This window comes from Cyphellophora europaea (assembly GCF_000365145.1).
Source record: "Cyphellophora europaea CBS 101466 unplaced genomic scaffold supercont1.14, whole genome shotgun sequence".
Classification (NCBI taxonomy): domain Eukaryota; kingdom Fungi; phylum Ascomycota; class Eurotiomycetes; order Chaetothyriales; family Cyphellophoraceae; genus Cyphellophora; species Cyphellophora europaea.
Genome location: NW_008481802.1, coordinates 124,122 through 146,761, shown reverse-complemented (window position 1 = coordinate 146,761; position 22,640 = coordinate 124,122). Strand labels below are relative to the sequence as shown.

General features: G+C 55.2%; 9 protein-coding genes across 9 annotated transcripts; 5 read left to right on the top strand and 4 right to left on the bottom strand.

Annotated features, from left to right (window-relative positions):
• Positions 1-205: 205 nt before the first annotated feature.
• Positions 206-4,333, bottom strand: HMPREF1541_10706 (phosphoribosylformylglycinamidine synthase; the record flags this gene model as incomplete). The annotated part of the gene is made up of 1 exon (XM_008715376.1): positions 206-4,333. The coding sequence occupies one exon, from the start codon at positions 4,331-4,333 to the stop codon at positions 206-208; it is 4,128 nt and encodes a 1,375-aa protein (XP_008713598.1).
• A 506-nt stretch (positions 4,334-4,839) lies between these two features.
• HMPREF1541_10705 (uncharacterized protein) lies at positions 4,840-7,334 on the top strand (the record flags this gene model as incomplete). Its single annotated transcript, XM_008715375.1, has 3 exons — positions 4,840-4,930; positions 5,232-6,890; positions 6,937-7,334. The coding sequence occupies 3 exons, from the start codon at positions 4,840-4,842 to the stop codon at positions 7,332-7,334; spliced, it is 2,148 nt and encodes a 715-aa protein (XP_008713597.1).
• A 728-nt stretch (positions 7,335-8,062) lies between these two features.
• HMPREF1541_10704 (uncharacterized protein) lies at positions 8,063-9,082 on the top strand (the record flags this gene model as incomplete). The annotated part of the gene is made up of 1 exon (XM_008715374.1): positions 8,063-9,082. One exon carries the CDS (start codon positions 8,063-8,065, stop codon positions 9,080-9,082), a length of 1,020 nt encoding a protein of 339 aa, XP_008713596.1.
• Positions 9,083-10,357: 1,275 nt separating this feature from the next.
• On the bottom strand, positions 10,358-11,011 carry HMPREF1541_10703 (uncharacterized protein; the record flags this gene model as incomplete). The annotated part of the gene is made up of 1 exon (XM_008715373.1): positions 10,358-11,011. The coding sequence occupies one exon, from the start codon at positions 11,009-11,011 to the stop codon at positions 10,358-10,360; it is 654 nt and encodes a 217-aa protein (XP_008713595.1).
• Positions 11,012-11,227: 216 nt separating this feature from the next.
• Positions 11,228-12,571, top strand: HMPREF1541_10702 (histidinol-phosphate transaminase; the record flags this gene model as incomplete). The annotated part of the gene is made up of 2 exons (XM_008715372.1): positions 11,228-11,310; positions 11,359-12,571. The coding sequence occupies 2 exons, from the start codon at positions 11,228-11,230 to the stop codon at positions 12,569-12,571; spliced, it is 1,296 nt and encodes a 431-aa protein (XP_008713594.1).
• Positions 12,572-13,290: 719 nt separating this feature from the next.
• HMPREF1541_10701 (uncharacterized protein) lies at positions 13,291-15,555 on the top strand (the record flags this gene model as incomplete). The annotated part of the gene is made up of 2 exons (XM_008715371.1): positions 13,291-13,387; positions 13,433-15,555. 2 exons carry the CDS (start codon positions 13,291-13,293, stop codon positions 15,553-15,555), a joined length of 2,220 nt encoding a protein of 739 aa, XP_008713593.1.
• A 575-nt stretch (positions 15,556-16,130) lies between these two features.
• Positions 16,131-17,693, top strand: HMPREF1541_10700 (uncharacterized protein; the record flags this gene model as incomplete). Its single annotated transcript, XM_008715370.1, has 1 exon — positions 16,131-17,693. One exon carries the CDS (start codon positions 16,131-16,133, stop codon positions 17,691-17,693), a length of 1,563 nt encoding a protein of 520 aa, XP_008713592.1.
• A 448-nt stretch (positions 17,694-18,141) lies between these two features.
• Positions 18,142-20,063, bottom strand: HMPREF1541_10699 (uncharacterized protein; the record flags this gene model as incomplete). Its single annotated transcript, XM_008715369.1, has 5 exons — positions 18,142-19,002; positions 19,048-19,569; positions 19,616-19,630; positions 19,677-19,868; positions 19,929-20,063. The coding sequence occupies 5 exons, from the start codon at positions 20,061-20,063 to the stop codon at positions 18,142-18,144; spliced, it is 1,725 nt and encodes a 574-aa protein (XP_008713591.1).
• Positions 20,064-20,641: 578 nt separating this feature from the next.
• On the bottom strand, positions 20,642-22,140 carry HMPREF1541_10698 (uncharacterized protein; the record flags this gene model as incomplete). The annotated part of the gene is made up of 2 exons (XM_008715368.1): positions 20,642-20,830; positions 20,878-22,140. 2 exons carry the CDS (start codon positions 22,138-22,140, stop codon positions 20,642-20,644), a joined length of 1,452 nt encoding a protein of 483 aa, XP_008713590.1.
• Between the last annotated feature and the right edge of the window lie 500 nt (positions 22,141-22,640).

The window sequence follows — 22,640 nt, the reverse complement described above, 5'->3', positions numbered from 1 at the left end:
ATGTCGATGATCAGTGTTGATCGATTGGCGAGGCACATGATATGGGGGATCCGGATGGTACGTTTGGCCCAAGTGGATGGTCATGTCTTTGATGTCTTTGTTAAATGTAACTATGGTCTAGCAGTAGTCGATGGTATGAAACCAAAGTCCAAAAACAGGGCCCAGAGAAGAAGCAGCTTGCACACATGCAATGCTATTGGCCGCCTCAACCAACCCACCTCCTCGCGCTCTGGAACAGCCTGATCCAGGGGTTGTAGTCGCCCCACTCCTTGGTATCCTCGTCCGGCATCCAGCTGCCAACGCCACCGAGCACGACGCGCTCCGGATGCGGCATCATGGCCAACACGCGCCCATCCGTACTGCGCACACCTGCGATGCCCTCGGGGCTGCCGTTGGGATTGAGTGGGTAGACGGTCGTGGGCGACAAGCTCTTGTTGTCGACGTAGCGGATCGGCGCAAGATGCTCGGCGCAGAAGTCATTGGCTTGCGCGGCATTCATCTGCCTCTCGTCCACCGACAGTGATCCGTCTGCTGGCACGAAACTCGCTCTGCCCTCGCCGTGCGCAACGGGGATCGGGAATGATGAGCCGTCCATGCCGTGGAAGAAGACGCTGGGTTTCATGCCCGTGCTGGCCGGAGGGTCTGATACCTTGACCATGGCAAAGCGGGCCTCGTACTGCTCACTCTCGTTACGCTCGAAGCTGGGCCACTTCTCCGCGCCAGGGATCAGATCTTTCAACTTGCTGAGCACCTGACAGCCATTGCACACACCGAGGGTGAAGGTGTCGGGCCGCTTAAAGAAGCTTGTGAATTTGGCGCGTGTTGTGGGGTGGAAAAGAATGCTCTTCGCCCAGCCTTGACCTGCGCCGAGGCAGTCACCAAAGGAGAAGCCGCCACAGAGTGCCAGGCCGGAGAAACTGGAGAGATCGACATTAGCGCCGAGATGCGTTTTGTTTGGTTGAGGTGACAGCAGGTCCGACATGTGAACGTCAATGGCAGTGAATCCGGCGGCGTCAAAGGCGAACGCCATCTCCGCGTGGCCATTGGTGCCTTGGTCGCGAAGTATGGCCACACGAGGTCGCGCGGAGGGGCGAATGAGGGAAAGAGCCGAGGCTTTGTAGGTGTTGATGTTTTCTTTCGGGGAGAAAGTGAGGTTGTAGGATAGGCCGGGGTCGGAATCGTTCGCGACGCCTGCATACTCTGAATCAGCGCATGATGGGTTATCACGCATGCGCTGCATCCAGTAAGAGGTGTTGGACCAGATTTCTTGCAGGTTTGAGCGTGGGGCCCGATAGACGAGCTTACCACCATGGTAAATTGCCAGGTTCTGTGAGGTGTCTTTCGTAGAGACGCGACCAATCTTGTGAATGAGACCGGGTGGCGGTCCGCAGGTAGCGAAGCAAGCCTTGAAGCGCTGCTCATCAGATTTGCGAACTTGGAAGACGGCGCCGAGTTCTTCGTTGAAGAGAGTCGGAATTACATCTTCAAGGTATGGGGTCGGGCAGATATCATTGATCATGATCTCGATGCCACACCGACCCGCAAAGGCCATCTCGGCAAGTGTGGTGAATAACCCACCATCTGACCGGTCATGGTAAGCCAAGACCAGATCTTGTTCGTGAAGCTGCTGGGTCGCATCGAAAAAGTCCTTGAAAAGTTGCACAGAGCGAACATCAGGAGCTTCGTCTCCGACTTGCTTGAACGCCTGGGCCAGGACTGATCCGCCAAGTGCACGATGGCCCAGAGCAAGGTCCACGAAAAAGAGCGAGGTCTCGCCAACTTCTGAGTATCGACGTAGCTGAGGGGTCCAGGTCTTGCGGATGTCGATCACCGGCGCGAATGCAGAGATGATGACCGACAATGGAGCTGTGACTTCCTTTGCCTCTTTTGTCTGTTGATCTTGCCACTTCATCTTCATCGACATGGAGTCCTTGCCGACGGGGATAGCAATGCCGAGGTCTGGACATAACTCCATCCCGATGGCCTCAACTGCTTGGTATATCGCAGCACCCTCGCCGGGCACACTTGCAGCAGACATCCAATTCGCAGAAAGTTTGACCTGGCGCAACCGATCGGGCAGATCTGCCGCCGTCAAATTCATCAGTGACTCAGCGACCGCCATGCGAGCCGACGCAGCTGCAGAGATAAGGGCCAGGGTAGGCTTCTCACCCATAGCCATGGCCTCACCAGTTTTCATACCGGTGGTGAGAGAGGTAGCTGTGACAGAGACATCTGCAACTGGGACTTGCCAAGGTCCCACCATCTGGTCCCTCGCTGTCAAGCCGCCAACCGTACGATCACCGATTGTGATCAGGAACGATTTAGAGCCAACTGCGGGGATCTGAAGTACGCGTTGGACGGCCTCATTGATGAGTATTTTATCTTCTTGGTCGGGCACATATAGCTTCAGACTTTGATCGAACACAGGCAACTGCTTCCTTGCCGCGTTGTCCGTGCGGCTCATTTTCGGCGGTTTGCCAAAAAGCACCGACATCGGTAGATCGATAGGCGGCTGTGCATTTTTGCGCTCATTATCTCGGTCGCGCAAAACGAGGCGATTTTCCGGGGAGTTGGCGATACCTTTAGCCTGACCCACAATTGAGTACCGGCACCGTTCTCTGTCGGCGATGGACCTGAACTTGTTCAAGCCTTCATCGGCGACTGCCAGCACATATCGTTCCTGAGCTTCGCAACACCAGATTTGAAGTGGGCTCATTGATTCATCAGCATTGTCAACCTCGCGTAGCTCAAATGTCGCACCTAACCCAGAATCATGCACTAGCTCCGGCAGTGCGTTGGACAGGCCGCCGGCTCCAACATCGTGGATAAACAAGATTGGGTTGCTGGAGCCGAGAGCGGAGCAAGCATTAATTACTTCCTGTGCTCGTCTCTGCATCTCAGGATTGCCACGTTGCACACTGGCAAAATCCAGTGCAGCAGATCCCTCGCCGGAGGTGACACTGGATGCTGCACCACCGCCCAAGCCAATGAGCATGGCGGGACCTCCCATAACGATGAGGTGAGAGCCTGGTTTCACGATGGTTGGGTCTTTCAGGGCATGCTGAGGGCGTACGGTACCGACACCACCAGCGATCATGATGGGTTTGTGGTAGCCACGGACTTCGGAATTGACTTCTGTGAGCAAAGTTCGGAAGTACCCAGCTGTGCACGGACGCCCAAATTCGTTGTTAAAGGCGGCACTACCGATCGGGGCATGTAGCATTATGTCGAGACTGCTGGCAATGTGGTTCGGCTTACCGTACTCTAGTTCCCAGGGTTGTTTGTGATTGGGAATCAATAGGTCCGACACGGTGAAGCCAGCCAATCCTGCTTTCGGCTTTGAGCCCCTACCTACAGCACCCTCATCGCGAATCTCACCGCCAGATCCAGTTGCAGCACCAGGAAATGGAGAGACGGCGGTGGGATGGTTATGAGTCTCGACCTTGGCCAGGAAATGGACGGTCTCCTTGGTTGGCTTCCATTGTTGGGACGAATCATCAGGATTCCACTGACTGCCAGAAAAGCCCTTGAGCACAGCTGCATTGTCGCTGTAGGCGCTTATGGTTGAGTCAGGATTCTTCCTGTGGGTATTTCGGATCATGCCAAAGAGCGTGTTGGGCTTATACTCGCCGTCGATAGTCCAGGTGGCATTAAAGATTTTGTGTCTGCAGTGCTCTGAATTGACCTGAGCAAACATGAATAGCTCAACATCCGTGGGAGCCCTGCCCACAGGCCCATCTTTGGCGTAGGCATCCACCAGATACTGGATCTCCGAAGCATCCAAAGCCAAGCCGAGATCGGAGTTTAGCTGCTTAAGTACCTCGACGGGGGGGCGTTCGCCATTGTCGAGGTCATAGACACCCAATTTTCCAGGTGACTGCTGGGCAAAGGTCAGTGCCAGATCTGGTTCAGACTCAGAGATGACCTCTGTCATGCGGTCGTGCAGAAAATCGAGAAGCGACGGATCAACCCGCTTGCCATCTTTCAGACTGACGGTGATCTTGGTGCCTCGTTCTAATCTCTTCACGGTCGACTTGAGGCCGCAGACGTGGGCGATGTTGGTCGCCTTTGAGCTCCATGGCGAAATGGTACCAGGTCGGGGCAGTACGTGAAATACTTGCACATCTCCGGAGGTGTCCTGTGGGATTTGAGCATGGCCGTCCGTCAGCAATCGCACGAGCAGGTCTTTCTCATCCTCCCCAAGATCTTTGTGGAGGTCGACATAGTGTTGATACTGTCCCTGAACGTTCGCCGCTCCAATCTGGGATGCAAGCGCTTGACTCCGAAAATCCGAATAAGCGGTGGCACCCGGGATGACCTGGGGCTGATGCATGGTCACAATGCGTGTCCGTCCCCGGTCAGCTGATAAACCCCTCTCCGAGATTGTGTGGTCAGTTGGAGTGCATGTCGAGAGCCGGACGAGGGGGTCAAGAGGACATTTACGGTGCTCTAGTCAGTTAGTGCGATAGATTGGCGGTCATCTGATGTCCGAGATTGGACGCACAGCACAGCCTGACAAAATTCTTCTGCCATCAGGCACCGTTTTGCTTGGGGCCTGCACAACGACGTCAAAGGTTGTCGTTGAGAAAAGCTTGATTGGCTGGTCCTTGGCACGGCTATCTACGTCTTGGCGCCCCTTTGCCCTTTTCGCTTGGCTGCCGTCTTGCTGGCTGCGGTGCTCGGCTTCTCAGGCTGCTGACTCCCTCTCCCTCTGTTGCTCCATACCTCCCTCGCTGCTCAATCCTGTCTTCGTTACCGCTCATTCCAGAGCCAAATTCCAATTCTTCCCGAATCCCGCACACAGCCGATACCACGCTTGCACCATTCTCATCCTGTTCCATGCCCAACGCAGCCTTTCTACTCCACTTTTCTCGTGACTTTGTCTATCGAGCAGCTCTAGCCTGCCATCTGTGTCCGCTGCTATCAGCCGGTAAACCGCCCTGACCCCGACCTGCTGCCACTGCTACTGCGGCTCCCCCACGACCCACCAACATACGTCGTCCCTCAGCAGCTGCTCAGACTTTTGTCGCTTAGTCTGCTGCCACTGCTTCCCTCCTGTACACCTTCTGATTGTGTCGTTCTCTCACTCGGGTGGTCATTGGATCACCCTTTCACCGTCAAGATTTATCCGTTCCGACGCAACGACTCCTCAACCCTCCACCACCGTTCTCAGTCTTCTCGGTCCCACGACGACGTCGACTACCCCAACGCAACAGTGTCTTCTCCAACAGAGAACGAGAAAGAGAAACAGCTCCGGCGCAGCTCATACTCCTCGGCCACTCCTTCGGACGACTTCTCGCTCTGGAGTGATACGGGGGATATCGCAGAGCAGCTTGCCAACGAGGAGGATCCCCTCCGCATTGAGCTTGATCCGCTGAACAGTGAAGGTCAGAGTCTCACCGGCCACCGCGGTGGAGGTCGGAAGAAGAGGGTCGCTTTCCAACGTCAAGAGCATTCACGCTCGGGTGCTCCTGGTGACTTAGATAAGGAGGCTATCCTCATCCCCGAACCTCCACCGAGGTACGTCTCAAGGGCAGAGAAGATCCTTGCCATCATCATGTCGCCCGGAGATCCTTCCACCGCCCGCTCGCGGGGTCTGGTAGGGAAGCCCTTACTATACTTCACTAGCGTTTTCGTCTCATTAGGCGTGTTCTTGTTCGGCTATGACCAGGGTGTCATGTCCGGCATCATTACCGGTCCATATTTCAGAGACTACTTCAACCAGCCCTCACGCGCAGAAATCGGTACCATGGTCGCTATCCTGGAAGTTGGTGCTCTCATTGCCTCGTTAAGTGTTGGCCGGATTGGCGACGTGATTGGCCGGAGGAAGACTATCCTTTACGGTGCCATGATATTCTTCGTTGGCGGAATGTTACAGACTCTTGCCAACGGTATGCCGATGATGATGTTGGGCAGAATCATTGCCGGACTGGGCGTGGGTGCGCTTTCCACCATCGTTCCCGTCTATCAATCCGAGATCAGTCCCCCTCACAATCGGGGCAAGCTGGCTTGCATCGAGTTCACCGGAAACATTACCGGATATGCGGCCAGTGTGTGGGTCGACTATTTCTGTAGCTTCATCCAGAGCGACTATGCGTGGAGAGTACCGTTGCTCATGCAGTGCGTGATGGGTGCACTTCTCGGGTTCGGCAGTCTCATCATCTGCGAATCGCCCCGATGGCTGCTGGACAATGACCACGACGAGGAAGGCATCATCGTCATCGCTAATCTCTACGGCAAGGGTGATATCCACAACGACAAGGCACGCCAGGAATATCGCGAGATCAAGATGAACGTCCTGATACAGCGACAAGAGGGCGAGCGAAGTTATTCCGACATGTTTAAGCGCTACTATCGCCGAGTGTTCATCGCCATGTCTGCACAAGCATTTGCGCAGTTGAACGGCATTAATGTCATCTCGTATTACGCACCTCTTGTGTTTGAGTCCGCTGGCTGGATCGGACGAGACGCCATCCTTATGACTGGCATCAACGCTTTTACCTACCTTGCCTCGACTATCCCGCCGTGGTATGTGGTCGACAAATGGGGCCGGCGTCCGATCCTACTCAACGGAGCTGTTGCCATGATCCTTTCCTTGTCAGCAATATCTTTCTTCCTGTACCTCGACATCCCCTCGACGCCCACGCTGGTTGTTATCTTCGTTATGATATATAATGCTGCGTTCGGCGCTAGCTGGGGTCCTATTCCATGGCTTTACCCCCCAGAAATCCTTCCTCTCAGCATCCGTGCGAAGGGTGCCAGTCTCAGTACGGCCAGTAATTGGGCATTCAACTTCTTGGTTGGTGAAGTGACACCAGTGCTGCAAGAGGCCATCAAATGGCGGTTGTATCTAATGCATGCATTTTTCTGTGCCGTCAGTTTTGTTCTGGGTAAGTTGTTCCCCTCCCTGAAACTGTGCCATCCTAACATGTTCAGTTTATTTCCTGTACCCCGAAACAGCAAACGTCCGTCTGGAGGACATGAACGCATTGTTTGGAGATGCCACAACTGCTATGCCAACGCCGGCATCGCAGGCGGCAGAACAAGACTCACTTATGGGCATTGGGTCGCCATCATCCATCGATATTAGAGGTGGTGGCGTACCGGGTCAGTTTTCAGCACAAGATGCCATCCCGGGTCTGGACATCGATCCACCACATATGGAGATTGGTCCGGATGGGAAGCCGATTGAGACAAGTCGAGGCCGCCGGCCCGATGGTGAAGGCCTGGGTGGCTGGATTGGTCGCATGGTGTCACGAAACAGGGGAGAACGAAGCGCAAGTGTTAGCCAAGGCGGCCGGTATGCGAAGGTTGGTCAAGACGAAGAGGACTAGGAATTCTGACCTGCGCGTGGGCAAAAAGATGTTCAAGAAGACAGCCTGCATGATTGGCGAGAGTGCTATAGAATGGGGAATCTTGGAAGCATTTGAAAGGCGAACACTTAATGACAGGATTCTATGACATCAGAACTGGATGCTACATCAGGATCTTGAGACTCCGCAAGGAGTAAGGGCACCCTCAGCGCTTAGGCGTGTATATTTCGAATTACGAGAGCAAATTCATAGAAATCAATGTGAGATCATGCCCTCAACCATTAAAATGGTTGGACCGTGGTGCAGGTTGCCTCGGCCGCCTTACCGAACGCCAAGGCGAGGCGCAAACCTACCTTCAAGCTCAGCAAGGTGTCGTAGCAGATTGAAACATGCCTTTCAGTCCTTCAGCCTGAGTGACATACCTAAACTGGCTCTTCATAACATGTGAAGCAACTCTGGGAATTCACCCGCAACTCCAGAGTCTAGCCCAGGGTCTCCATGCGGAGCGGAGGTGATTCATTGGGTACTATCAGGCTAAATTCGCAAAGTCTTGGGAGCAGACGTCGGTAGATGGCGTGAAGCATATATAGAAGACATCGTCACGACTATCACGTTCCCATTCACCCCCGTTTTTGCCATTCACACATTCCACTCGACGCTCAACCAAACCTTACATCTCATCGCCACCACCAAAGTCATCTTACCCTCCCTACAACGCAGACAAAAGCCTCCTCCCATTCCCGCCCAGCATGCCCACAGACGCCAAAACGAGCGCCCCCTCGGCCCCCCTCGTCACACACATCTACACCGCCGACCCGTCCGCCCACGTCTTCCCCCACATCCCGGACACCATCTACATCTACCCCTCGCACGACCGGGAGACGGACATCACCTTCAACGACTCGGGCGACCAATACGACATGACCGACTATCACGTCATCAGCACCTCTTTCGCGCCCGACGCCGTCACCACCGCCCAGGGCGTCGACCACGGCGTCGCCCTCTCCGCCAAAGACGTGCCCTGGGTCAGCAAGCAGATGTGGGCGCCCGACGCGGCGTACAACGCCCAGACGGGCAAGTACCATCTGTTCTTCCCGGCGCGGGACAAGCAGGGGAGGTTTCGATTGGGTGTCGCGGTTGGGGACAAGCCCGAGGGGCCGTTTGTGCCGCAGCCGGAGCCGATGCAGGGCAGTTATAGTATCGACCCGGCGAGTTTCGTGGATGAGGATGGGAGCTGCTACGTGTATTTTGGTGGGATTTGGGGAGGGGAGTTGCAGTGCTACAAGAAGGTGCAGCCGGAGGGGGAGGGGGATTTTGATGAGAGTCAGATCGGGCCCAAGGAGCCGAGTGGGAAAGGGGTGAAAGCGCTGGGGCCCAGGGTGGGGAGGCTGAGGGAGGATATGTTGGAGTTCGATGCGGAGGGGGTGCGGGAGATCAAGATTTTGGCGCCGGAGACGGGCGAGGAGATTGATGCGGATGATCATGAGAGGAGGTTCTTTGAGGCGAGTTGGCTGCATAGAAGGGAGGATGGGAAGTATGTGTTTAGTTACAGTACGGGGGACACGCATTTCATTTGCTATGCGGTCGGGGATGGGCCGTTGGGGCCTTTTACGTATGAGGGGAAGTTGTTGGAGCCGGTGGTTGGGTGGACGAACCATCATAGTGTGGTCAAGTACAAGGGGAGGTGGTTTGTGTTCTATCATGATTGCGAGTTGAGCAAGGGGGTAAGTCATTTGAGGACGGTGAGGGTGAGGGAGGTTACGTGGTGAACAGAGAGCCTGAAAAAGACGGAGCTGGTGGAATGCCTGGAGTCATCAGGCAACTCTGATCTTGACTTTGAAGCTTAATGAGAGTCTGTCGATGGACATCGATCTTCTTCACCTACTCGCTGCACTGAGTGCTTCTACGGTCATTTTGCGGCAAGACTGGCATCGCGTGGCCAATCATCGAGGAGGTTGGAGCACGAAAGGTAGGAGATATGGCACAACGTGAACCATTTGTCAATTGTGCACTCCTGGTCTGTTGCGCCAACTGTATCGCTGCCTCCTTCCCCCCACTTCTGGGCATATACCTCAGGTAAGTGGACAAACAGCAATGGAGGGAGAGAGAGCCTTGGAGGACCTTGCCTGTGAGTATTGTCTGTGCTCACACGTCCTACTACTCTCTAACGCAGCTGGTGGTCATACACTCGGCTCGTGACGGCTGCTTCGCTGGTGAATTGGCGAATGGGCTCGTGCCCAACCGCTTCAATCCTGACCTCAGCGAGAGGCGCGGGTTGTGCTAGGCTGCAGACAAGACCGCGTGAGCCGGCCGGTGAGTGTTGTGGGACAACGGTCGGATCTGTGTTGTGTTTCGGCCAGGATCGGAGGTAGCTGCCTGCCTTCTGCGCCGAAAGAGTAGCAGGCGACGAAGAGTCTGAAGAGACTGGTCTTACCGAGATGGAATGTGGACATTGAATCTGAACATCGTTGCCATAATTGACATGGAGGGAGAAATTGGTTCGCCCTGAACTGCTGGCCCGAGCTGAAGACGGGGGATGTGCAATGGTGGGTATGTCGAAAGGAGGTGCTGATAACAGCGGGATGTACGAGGAGGATGATCGGAATCGGACCGGATGACCTTAGAGCATTGATCGCTAGTATATCATAAGATGCCCTGGAGGAGCTCCACAGCGTGACGACTGCAACCAAATCTGAGCAGCGTCATACCGGCAATGACCAAGCAGGACAGTCGAAGAGTGTTCGACGGGTTCTGTGTTGTCCTTTCACACTGTGGGGGTGGGATGTCGGTCGATTTCGATCCGGTATGCCTAAATCTGGCGTTGAAGGAGTTCTGAATGGCCGAATGAAGTTGTGATTGCCGGGCACGTATGATGCAGAGTTGTTGCGTGGCGGAGCACAGGATAGCATGATCATGGCATACTAAGCTTCCCCGTCGTGTCGCATAGATTCATATGATTGAAGTAGCATTGTCGAGTCAACGGCCACAAAGTGATTTCCTCACACATCGAGAGGATTGATGCAAGTTGCGGGTTTGGTGTGCTCTCATGCGATGATGCCCAAGCGTCCCTCCCATTGATCTTCCTGCTTGACACCGTGCTCTGCTCTCTTTTTCCGTCGCAACTCGTTCCTCTTCCGCCTCTTTTCTTCGCGCTCCTTCTCGTCCTCCTCCTCGGTCTTTTTGATGCGCTCCGTGATGTCGGTTTCGGCAAGGCGTTGTTCCTCTTCCTCCCTTTCTCTCTTCCGCTGTAATAGCATGTCTATGCGGTTGCGAACGTCCTCGAGAGTTGCTCGTTTGACCTCGCCAGACTGACCAGTATTGATCAAATGCTGCTTCGAGTTCAAGTGCTCGATGTATTGAACATTGTCCTTGTATGTGAGGTCACAGGCCTCGCAGTAGAAGCCCGCACCTTTGCCTCTTTTACCGACTCCAGCGCCTGCAGGGACCAGAGTGGATTTGCCGACCAGACTCGAGACATCGAGGCGTGAATTACGAGCAGATGTATCGTCCAGGGCGGAGGTGTCGACATGCTTGTGCCACTTCTTGCCCTGAAGCTTTGCCTCATATCGGGCCTGTGCGTCCTCTTTTCTCTCTTCGGCTTCTTTCTTTGACTTCGCGGCGTACTCTTCTCGGTTCCAGGTGCGACGAAAGTCAGTATCCGAAGCGCGGTTCTCGTAGGCGGATTTACTGCCAGACATCTTGAGCACTCGCGATGCACAGAGTGATGGCCTAGGGAGGCCGGAGAGTATTGGTACAGTGATGAAATCGAAGATCCTGGCTCAATCCCGCGAAGTTGAACTGCGCAAAAAGATGCGTCATTTGAGTCATTTGAAGAGCGGATGCCCCGCAACTTTTTTCTAGACATATGCCGACTACGGAGTCACGTCTTTGCTCGTGTTATATGCTGTGCAACCATGTCCAAGACGTCGCCGTTCAATCTGGAGACATGCGCTCGATCTAACATCCTCAGCCTGAAGCCGTACCGATGCGCGCGAGAGTAAGAGCGTGCACGCGAAAACATTGAGTCATAGACTAAGTCAAGCAGTGATTACAAGGACGACGGTCACAACATCCTCCTTGACGCAAACGAGAATGCTTACGGTCCTGGCCTCGCTCTCAACGACCAGAGGAGCCACGCCAGTGGCGACAATTCACAGCCCAAAGTCGATTTCTTGGGGCTCAACCGTTATCCAGATCCGCATCAGATCGACCTGAAAGAGAAGTTCTGTCGGTTGAGAAATACGCACCACCACACTCAGAAAGAGCTGAAGCCTGAGAACTTGTTCTGTGGTGTAGGATCAGACGAAGCAATCGATGCGCTTCTACGATGCTTCTGTGTGCCGGGCAAAGACAAAATCCTAACATGCCCTCCGACGTACGGCATGTACGCAGTCAGCGCAGACGTCAATGCTGTTGATATCGTGAAAGTGCCGCTGAACGTTCAGGATGACTTCTCCTTACAGCCTCAATTGATCAATGAGAGGCTGTCCGCGGATCCAAATATCAAGCTTGTATACATCTGCTCGCCTGGAAACCCTACCGGGGCACTGATCCGCAAGTCAGACATCAAGGCCATTCTCGAGCACCCGACGTGGAATGGAGTTATTGTGGTGGATGAAGCGTACATCGATTTCTCCCCGGACGGCTCGAGTTTGGCAGAATGGGTGCTTGAGTGGCCAAACCTGGTGGTCATGCAGACGCTGAGCAAGGCTTTTGGTCTGGCAGGTATTCGATTAGGGGTGGCGTTCAGCAGCCGGGATATCGCAGCTTTGCTGAACAACATGAAAGCACCGTACAACATTGCCAGCCCCACGAGCGCAATTGCAAACGCAGCCTTGGAGGAGCAGAATATCACAGTCATGCGGAACAACCGGGAGAAAATCATACAACAGAGGGATAGACTACTCAAAGAATTGCCCCAAATACCCGGCGTTGGGCGGTTTCTGGGCGGAACAGAATCGAATTTCTTGCTGGTTGAGCTGCTAGATGGTCAGAATGGTAAGCCAGATAATGTGACGGCGCTGGCCGTCTACGAAACAATGGCGGGGCAGCGCGGGGTCGTGGTCAGGTTTCGCGGTAAAGAGCATGGTTGCACGGGCGCCTTGAGGATCACCGTTGGCACTGCAGAGGAGGTTGACAGGTTCCTGACAGAATTGAGATCGGTCCTGCAGCAGATATATGCAGGTCGACAGGCATTGAACGGCGGCAGCAGGGATGAAGAGGCACAAGAAGTCCAGGCAAATAGTGTGATATCATAAGCATGCCTACAACATAGTTAAGGACGGGCCCGTATCCGCGCCTGCAGCAGATCGTGGTGCCTAACTCAGTCGAGCTAGGGAGGCCCACTCTCCCTCAATGCGTAATTGCCTGCCAACCTCAAATCAACCTCAAATCAACGGCTGCCAGCGCATCAAACAGGCTGCACCACTTTGAGATCACCACTCAGCTTGCGCTTCAGCCAACACACTCGACCCTGCGAGCCTGTCCATACGCTCATTATCACACCTGCATTCTCACCCTTCCCGCCGTGCCTGACAGCTCATAGTAACACCGGTTGACCAATCCGTAAACAATCGCTTGCCATAACCCTCCGCGCAAAAGGGCGCCAACTTCTCCCTCCGCCAATCTACTGTTCGTGGCTATCGCCCAATAATCTACACTGTCCGGATTGCTTCTGTCGTGCGAACTGTGCCGCATGAAATTGCCTGCTCCGAGCTACGCAGCACCCGGCGCAAACATCTTGCCATCCTCGCTTGGCCTGCGCCTACCCGCTTCCGCAATACCATCGAACTACATCTGCCTCAACATCTGCCTTGAATTGGCCTGCGACATGCCAACTAAGCACAAGCCACTGAGTCTTCCTCAGGCTGACTGAGCTGCATAAGCGAGCCGTCTTCTTTCCTTCGATCTCGCCGCCTGTCGCTGCGCAAAACACCATAACCCTCAGAGTAACGAGTATCAGGCCACATAGGCAAACATGGTCAAAGCAGATCCGAAGCAGGACTATTATGCGGATCTCGGTCTTCCTCCGACAGCTGAGCACGAAGAGATCAAGAAGCAGTTCCGCCTACTAGGTATGTCAGGCACGCTATCTCTGATTTATAGCTGATCCGTACTAGCTAAGCAGTACCATCCTGATCGCAATCCAGGCCACGAGGTCGAGTTTGTGGCCAAATTCCAGGCCGTTCAAGCCGCCCATGAGATCTTGAGCGACCCGTCAGAAAAGACCAAGTACGATCTTGCCAGAGCCCGACACGCGCGCACCGCAGCCCCTCCCCCGCCTCGGGCAAATGACGACCCATATAACTTTCGGAAACCTGCCAGGACGTCTACCGCCCCGTTCCCTCCCCCACCTCCACCACCACCCGCACCAAAGCCTAAGCACCGACAGTACCCGCAGCCTCAAGAAGCCGCTGCTTCGGCTGGGGCGGCCAAATTCAATCCCTTCACTCGTGCAGGCAACAATCAGACATGGGACCGTCAGAGGTTCGAAGAAGCGGCGAGGGCAGAAGCCGCGCGAGGCTTGTCGGGGATGCGAGCCGGTCAGCAGACACCCGAAATGCCGCCTCGACCTCCTCGACCTCACCCAACAGCCCCTCGACCTGCCTCATCAGAAATACCCAGTGGCGTCAACCCTGGCTTCCCTGGAATGGCCCGAACAGCAAGCAATCGGAGGAATGCCTACCCTGATGAAGTTCCCCATGTACCTCGCTCTGCATACTCGCACGTGCGCGCCTCAAGACCTCCGACAAACCAGACACCGGCCGATCACTGGAGTGCTCAGCCACAACCAAAAACTCGTTCTTCAGCCAGCCCCCTGCGCCATACAAAGTCATCCGAACCAGCAGGCCAACCGCAAAGACCTGGCCTCTTTGAGCGAGCACAATCAAGATACGCCTCGACAGCTGGTGAGCGGACTGAGCTCAACCCTGGCCTTAGCCGCTCATCTAGTGTTCGCAACTCTCCTGTAGAACCGAAATGGGAAGACCGCGATGCGGGTCCGTTTGGTGCCCGTCGAGTGAACCCGCAGCCGACTCGCCATCGGAGTGCCAGTCCTAAGGTGAGAACAGCTGGCAGCACTGCAGACTTCTCCTCATCTGAATCGTCCGAGGATGAGGTTATCCATATGGCTTCGAGGAAGAAGGCACAACCGCGCCCACCCAAGCCCCGGGTTGCTACAGACGACGGATTTGATACACAAGCCTCGTTCAAGAACTACACCCGCGTTGTTCCTGGCGAAGCGACGGCGAACAGTGCGAATGGCTATGTCTATCCTGCGCCCGGGCAGAAGCAGCCCACCAGAACTCCGTTTCCGAACGTCACATCTCCAGATGATATCCCATCGGACAGGACGCCTTTCAGGTATGAAATCTTGCGCACTTCCCCCAATGGACCCCGTATCAATGGCTTCCCTGCCTGGGCTGTGCCTTCAAGTGTACACATAACAAATACTGACTTTAGAAGTAATTCGTCCCCCAAACCTGATCCGGTCTTTCGCGAAGCGAATTTCAAGCACCAGGATTGGGCAGATAGGCTGCGCAGTACGGGAGGCAGCACGTCGCCAAGCAAAAAGAACGCACGGCCGAGAGCAAGGACAGGTCCTTCGGCAACGAACTCGGCCGACCAGGATGTTGAAATGGGCGATGCTACGCCGCCTAGCCACCGAGGTGAAACCAATGGAGTAGGCGTAGATAATCTGAACGACTTGAAGGAGGCTGGACCCTTTGGTACTTCTGGGTTGAATGGGGTGGATGATCTCAAGAACAACCTGCCCTTTGAATCCAAGCCGGCAAAGGATGTTAACGTCGACCCCGCCCCTCGTGTCAAACTCACCGCGGATCATCTTCCTCGGCCACCGAGACCGGTCCACGCACCGCCAGAGGACTCGCTGACACAGGAAGCTTGGTCGGAATACTGCAAGAAGATGCGCGCCTATATGGTTGAATGGAGGTCGTTCCAACGGACGATGACTGAGCACTTTCGAGCGCGACAAGATCAATATGAGAGCTGTATGCATGACGACTGGATCAGTATGCGCGCAGACGGTCCGCAGAACGATCCCGGTCCTGGGAGAGGTGGTTATGGAACCTACATGGCCATGTTGAAAGACGATGAAGTGTGTCATGCTTGGTGGGAACAGGCATTTGAGAACCACGACACTTGTATGCGCGAACTGGGCCGCTTGAGAAACGTGGTCAAAGGTATTGATGGGAGCGATGTCTCTTCGAATCAGTCAGGGTGAAAGTTTTGGTCACGGCTGGACCTGCTCGCCGACAGAGCCCCAGAACTACACTACTGTTACTCTTTGACTTAAACCTATGAGGGACACCAACGATGGACCACTGCTCTTCGATGGCTTCAGAGCTGTAGCAGCACGATGAAGGATACGAATTTTGATGGATGATACCAGGCTTTGGCCAACGAAACTAGTGTTGCTTACTCTCTGCTGATGACTTTTGCTGTGTCTTGCTGAAAGCCGGCGTAGACGGGAGATGGACCTGATAGCACTTGAGCCAGACAATCTGCATTCTGCGATGACCCATTACACCACTCAGACACATCATTTTGAATCTCCTTCGTACTGCATTCCTGACTCTATATCCTACACCGAGCGAACTTTAGACTGAAAGCCCCTTGACTGTGCAGTGAGGTCTATTCTCCGATTTGGGGAAGTGGGTCATGGAGAGACATCGCCTCACATTTCACTGCCTGATACAAATCTTCCAACACGCTTCATAAGTATATATCGTGCAGCATATGCTCGTTCCACAAGCACAGCTTGTAGCCTCACTGTCCGCAGCAGGGCGTTTCAGAAGCATGAAGCTCAACAACGTCGCCCTGCTATCCGTCAACCTCTCCTCTGATTCCGGCACCGACCAACCTCCAACCTACGACATCGACATATTAAACAGCACCATCACGACCATCACACCCAACACAACCAGCTCTTCGACCACCAACAACACATCAACACCCTCCTCCCTCCTCCTCCCAACCCTCTGCCACCCCCACATCCACCTCGACAAGCCCTACCTACTAACCTGCAACCACCACCACCCCTCCCCACCAAACCACCCAAGCTACGCCGACCTTACCCCCCGCAGCGGCACGTTCCCCGAAGCCATCGCCAACACCGCCGCCGCAAAGACTCGCTTCACCCCCGAAGACCTCCTGCTCCGCGGCCGCCAACTGCTCGCCACCTCGTTCACGCAAGGCGTGACCAGCGCGCGCTCCTTCGTCGAAGTCGACCACGTCACTGCGCTCAGAACGCTCGGGGTGGGGCTGCAATTGCAGCGGGAGTTCCGGGGGAAAGTGCGGGTGCAGCTGTGCGCGTTCGCGCAGGATCCGATCTTCAGCTCGGAGTGGGGGGAGGAGAATCGGAGGGTTTTGGAGGGGGCGCTGGCGGAGCATGCCGTTGGTGCTAATGGAAGCGGAGGCGTCGAGGCCGGTGGGGGGGTCGAGGTGCTAGGCAGCACGCCGTACGTCGAGTCCTCTCGCGACGCGAGCGTGCGGAACATAAAATGGGCGGTCGCCACGGCGCTGAAGTATGGCGTGCACTTGGACTTCCACCTCGACTATAATCTCGACGAGACCAAGGCGCCGGAGGAGCTGGTGGTGTGGGAGGTGCTGCGGCAATTGAAGGCGCAGTCGTGGCCGACTCGACGGCAGCAGGGTTCACAACAGAAGAGCAGGCCTCCGCGAACGGTGGTCCTAGGCCACTGCACGGCCCTCACCCTCCTGCCGCACACGCAGCTACAGCGCCTCGCAGCCGAGATCCACGAAGCAGACCTGCCCGTCTACTTCGTCGGCCTGCCCACGAGTGATCTGTACATGATGGGCCGCCCACCGGACACACCACCAGCATCATCATCATCACCTTCCTCTCGCGAAAGTGACGCCCAGCAACAACAGCAACAGCCAATGCACCGCCCGCGCGGCACACTCAACATCCCCCTCCTAACGCGCCAGTACGGCCTCTCCTGCTGCCTTGGCGTGAACAACGTCGGCAACGCCTTCACTCCCTTCGGCACAGGCGACCCGCTCGAAACGGCCGGATGGGGCGTCGGCCTGTACCACGCGGGCACGGAGGCGGATGCCTTGGCGCTGTATACAGCCGTGAGCACCGGGGCGCGGGAGGCAATTGGGCTGGTTGCTGCGCCAGCAGCAGGCGCAGAGGGAGACGCAGGGCGGCGGGAGGCGCAACAAGGCGTGAAAAGGGGGGATGATATCGCGGCGTTTGGGATGCTGCTGGTGCGCAATGAGGAGTGGGTGGGGTGTCCGGGGGTGTTGGGCATGAAGGTGCCGGCTAGACAGCGGTGGGGGGTTCGGGATGTGGTGTGGGATGTGCCGCGGGTTGAACTGCGGAGGGTGGTGAGGTGAGCAATGGCGTTCCTCTTGGTGTCTCTGGCGTAGGAAGAGTGGAATTTCTGTGGACAAGGGGACATAAAGACTGGAGTCAAAGTGGCTTCGAGCGAGTGCCTGCTTCAAGCTCAGCTCAATGACGAGGTATTAGAATTCTGCAACCCATAGACTGCCAATACTATAAGTGCATTGGTCGTAGGATCAAAGATCGGAGCCAATTTTAGTGAGCAATCATTCAACTTTTGATATCTATCTGCGTATCTGCATGCAATTGTATCGTTCCTTCGTTCGGGGCGCCAATCGCTATGCGTCGTGGGTGCCTGCACCCACACATCATCCGCTCTGCACCGGCGACTTCGACAGTTCATGAGGAGCCGTCCAATGTCAGTAGTATCCAGCACATACTCATGTCCATGCTCATGTGTCATCTATCGTGCAGCTCCCCATATTTTCACCCCACCGCTTCTTATGATGTCGCAAATCGCTTGACCAGTGCTTCCACACTACTTGCCAGCTTACCGGCCTCAGTGCGGTTGCCTGCTTCTGCATATACGCGCACTGCATCTTCGGTGCCACTGGCCCGCACGAAGCTGCGTCCACGGTCGTAGAGGCGAACCAAACCGTCAATCTCCTCTTGCATGCCCTTGGGTGACTCCAGCTTCCGCTCAGCATCCACAGCCTTGAAGATGCGTCGGTCAGGCACCTCGACGCGCTTCAGAAAGTTGGGCAGGTCGATGTAGGTGTTGCGCCAGTTTTCTGGAGTCCAGGATTTGTGCGCCAGCACCACCTCGGCAAACAGTAGATCGGACAGAGCATCTCCGACGGCCTGGTTGATGAGGTCGATGCAGGCGGATAGCGAGTCTAGTGCGTGTTTCTGGCCGGGGGATTTTGGGTCCGTCTCGCGAATTGTTCGAATGGCGTTCTCGCTGAACAAGATTGTGCCATGTCCGTTGGCCTCGAAGTACACGCCGATGTCGAAACGTGCCGCCGCATGGTGCAAGTGCTTAACACCAGTATTTGTGCACTCTACAGGGAGCTTGAGTACCTTTTCGACGTATTCGGTCGCGGCGCCATTGGCATAGGCGGTCTGGACGATTCCGATTTTAAGCTTGCTATCGATGCCAGCGGAGCGCGTCATGTCCGCCAAGAAGGCCGCACCTAGTGTTGCGATGCGGTCTCCATCCAAAAGGTGGAAGGTGTTGCTGCTGTCAGTATAGTAGTACACAACCCTGTCGGCATCGCCGTCAAGCGAGGCGTGGCGTTCATTGGGGTTAGCAGTGGATGTGGGAGGCGCACGCTGCTTGGTTTTGACGTAGTCGGCACCGCACTGAAGGCGTTAGTAGAAGAAGCAGAAAGGAGGAAGTACTTGTACCTCGTAGTTTAAGACGTCCGGATTCAGCGTATCGTCGTTAGTGACTTTGATATCGATGCCACCTTCTGAAGCCGAAGGGATGTACTTGACGAGTTCTCTGAGCTTGGGGCCACCCACGCCATTGGCACAGTCGACAGTCACCGGTCCTTGGATAGTACGGCCATGCATAAGAGACTTGAACGCTTTGGCCATCTTTTCGTAGTATCCCTGCTCGGTGGGCTCGCCGAACTCATAAGGGGTACCCTTTGTATTGATACAGCGAACAAGGTAGTGCAGCTGTGGCGTAGTCAGAATCCCGTAGTCGGTGTACTCGACCTTGACCGCATCAAGAGCAGCCTTGAGGGCCTTGACAAGATGAATGCCTGAGGGACGAGTGTCACGGCCGAAGATGACTTTCGCGGGACGGTCATGGATCTTCCGAAGCTCGTCTACCAACTCGTCATTAACGAGCGTCTCATATGCCTTGCCAAGCTCATTGCTGGGAGTATTAGCCAGGACAGTGGCATAGCTTTCCCATGATTGCTTTCACATGTCAGCTACACAGATGCAATGTGTGATGCGATCGTACCTCAAGCATGTCACCCTGTACTCTGTCAGTCCTGCGCTGTCCATGAAGGTATAGTACCAACCATTGGATCTACCAGCTTAACGCCATTGTCTTCTGCGGGGTTGTGAGAGGCAGTGATCATGACACCAATAGTAGCATTCCGCTTTTTGGATCTTGCAGCCGCGATGAGGCCAACCGTGTACATGACATGGTCCAAGCCAGCCTTGCTAGAACGATCAGCTGAGGGTAGTTGGATGAGGGCGCGCGCCGTACGCTTTCATGCGGAACTGTGGTCTATTAGAGAAATGTCTCGACATGTATCGTGTACACATACACCAGCAGTGCCATAGCCATACTCTTTTCCCTCGGGAATAGGGTAGGGTTCAGCTCCATTATTTATAGCATCGATCAGCTCCTGCGGCAATTGAACAGCCGTCTTAGGCTGATTGAAGATAGTACCGGTCGACATGGTATTGGGCGTGGAAAAGAGTGTGAGTTCGACGGTGCGATACGCGGAAAGAGAAGAGGAGGTCGTCGCACAAGAAAGCACGCGATCGAAGGAGGGTGTGGCGCGGAGCTGAGAGAGAGGACGTTGAAGAGACAATCCACGAAGAGGGGCAGTGGGAACTGTGTTTCAGGTTATGGTGGGGGCGGCACGGGCCCTAAAATGACGGCGTGCCCAGGCGTCTTTTCTCGCCTAAGGCACGCTTGAAGGTCTTGCCTGAATAAGGCCAAGTCGCCCGGCCGGAAGGCGTGGGGGTGGCTAAGGAAAGGACGTTGTTATTCTCCGGGACGGAGATCGTATCCTGCATCTCTATGCATCACATTACTTTCACCATGGACTTTGGTGCCCTTTTGACAGACCACCTGAACATCGATTGTGTCAAGAGTACTCGCATCCTACGAAGACAATGGCTGTCAAGCCGTTGAAATCATTCTTAGGAATATAAGCGTAACCAGGGGTCGACAACGTCGGCCGGCGGGTTTCTTGGGATCATAGCAGAGCCTATTCTGGGTGCCAATTTCATCGACAAAGTGCCCTTCAGATCACCCCGTCTCGACTTCAATATGCTGCCATGGGTATCTTGAGGGAATGAGACCTCGCAACCTCCCGCTTACGCCGCTGACTACCGCCTGTAGTAGTTCTATCGTGTTGGTGGCGACGACCCAAGGTATGCTGGCATTCGGGTCACTCATCAGACCTCTTCCTAGACGGCGCATATTCCAGTAGAAGAACTGTCCGCTGTCAGTAGGAGAAGGGGAAACGGCTCATAAGTACGAACCTGAATAGGCAAACCACTGCCAACTACTTTTGCCGGTATCCATCTCGAGAACCACAGACCTCTAATCTGGTGAGGAAGAGCCAAGGCCTGATCATCAGAGATATCAGGGTTGAGCAGCATAGTCTTCGGGAGCTGCGGCTCCAGGACGGCCGTCCTCCCCAGGCCTATCAGGTCACATGCACCGCTGTCAATAGCATCCGCCATGCCGTTTCGACTTCTGAAGCCTCCGGAAAGCTGGATCGGTATCATTGGCTGCATCTGCTCAACCCTTTCGGCGAAGTCGATGAAGGCAGCTTCGCGTATCCGGGTGCTGTCTCGTTTGGGGACCTTCTCGAGACTCCTGTTGCCAAAGCTGTTGTGTAGCTTGGAGCTCTTCTGCTCGGCGTTTCCTCCTGAGATCTCGACAAAATCCACCATACCGCACTCGACCAACCATCGCACCTGCTCCAAAGCCTCATCTTGTGTCAAGCCTCCGTCTGCCATGTAGTCGCCGCTATTGAGCTTGACACTCATACACCGTTCCGGGCCCATGACTTCACGAACCTCTTTCACCAGCCGCTTGAGGAAGGTCATTCTTCGCTCTGGATCACCTCCGTAAGCATCATTGCGTCTGTTAGTGTGTGGACTCAGGAACTCTGACACGAGGAAGCCGTGAGCAGCGTGGATCTGTACGCCGGCGAAACCAGCCTCTTTGGCGACTCTAGCTCCATCGAGAAACATCTCAACGACCTCGTCGATGTCCTCGATCGTCATGGCTTTGGGCGTGCCCAGCAACTTCTCCAAAGCAAGCTTGTCGAGCCATCCATCGCCCATCCCGATCGATACTGGTACACTCGAAGGACACAGCGCCGGCATGTCGGCCGGTCTAGTGCCCGCACCTGCCGGACTCATCCTCCCGGGATGTGCTAGCTGCACGATACAGGGCGTGCCATGCCGTTGTGCGATGCTAGCCCACTCGCGCCATTTGCTGAGGATGGGCTCTGATAGCGAGTCCTTGTGGGCACAGACGTCGCCTGCGATGCTGAAGTAGCGGCTATCGATCTGAACTTGGCCTGTGATAAGCAAGCCATACTGCGCGCTGGACCATGTGTCGTAGAGATTCCGGAATGCATCTAGGGGTGGGTCGAAATTGGGAGGTGTGGCGCAGGTTTCTTGCATAGGACATTTGACTAGCCGGTTAGGGAGCGTGACGCCGCAGGGCAGTTTCAGTGGAGAGGCGAGTATAGAGATTGAAGACCGCGATGATGAATCGTAAGGGGCCATGACGGATGGCGTAGGGACAACACTGCGCGAAGAGATATACCTCGATCGGACAGATCCCACTGTGAATAACGAGGATCAACCACGGACCTCACCGACGGCAGCGCCAGGACGTACATCTCCCTATAACGATCCGGCCAAAACCACATCGCGGCGTTATCAGGGCTGTCCGATCTCGGGAGAGTCTAGTACCTTTAGCATGGCGTCATATGCGCTATCTCGAGATAGGCACTATCATGGAAAGGGACAACAACCAATGGCCGGGTTGAGGAGCCGCGGCCCGGGCATGCTATCGTGCGTCTCTGGAGAATAATGTTGAATCTAGCTTGCATCCCAAGTACGAGATCCAGAATGAAATCGCTTATCTTAGACGTTGACGATCGCGGATCTCGAATCGTGGAGAAGTGATATCAGCGAACCACGATCCGAAGTCGAAGTCCGCGGAGCAGACTCTGAGCTGAGATCGACCATGGTCGTTGGTCTACGGCCATCGGTCGCACTAC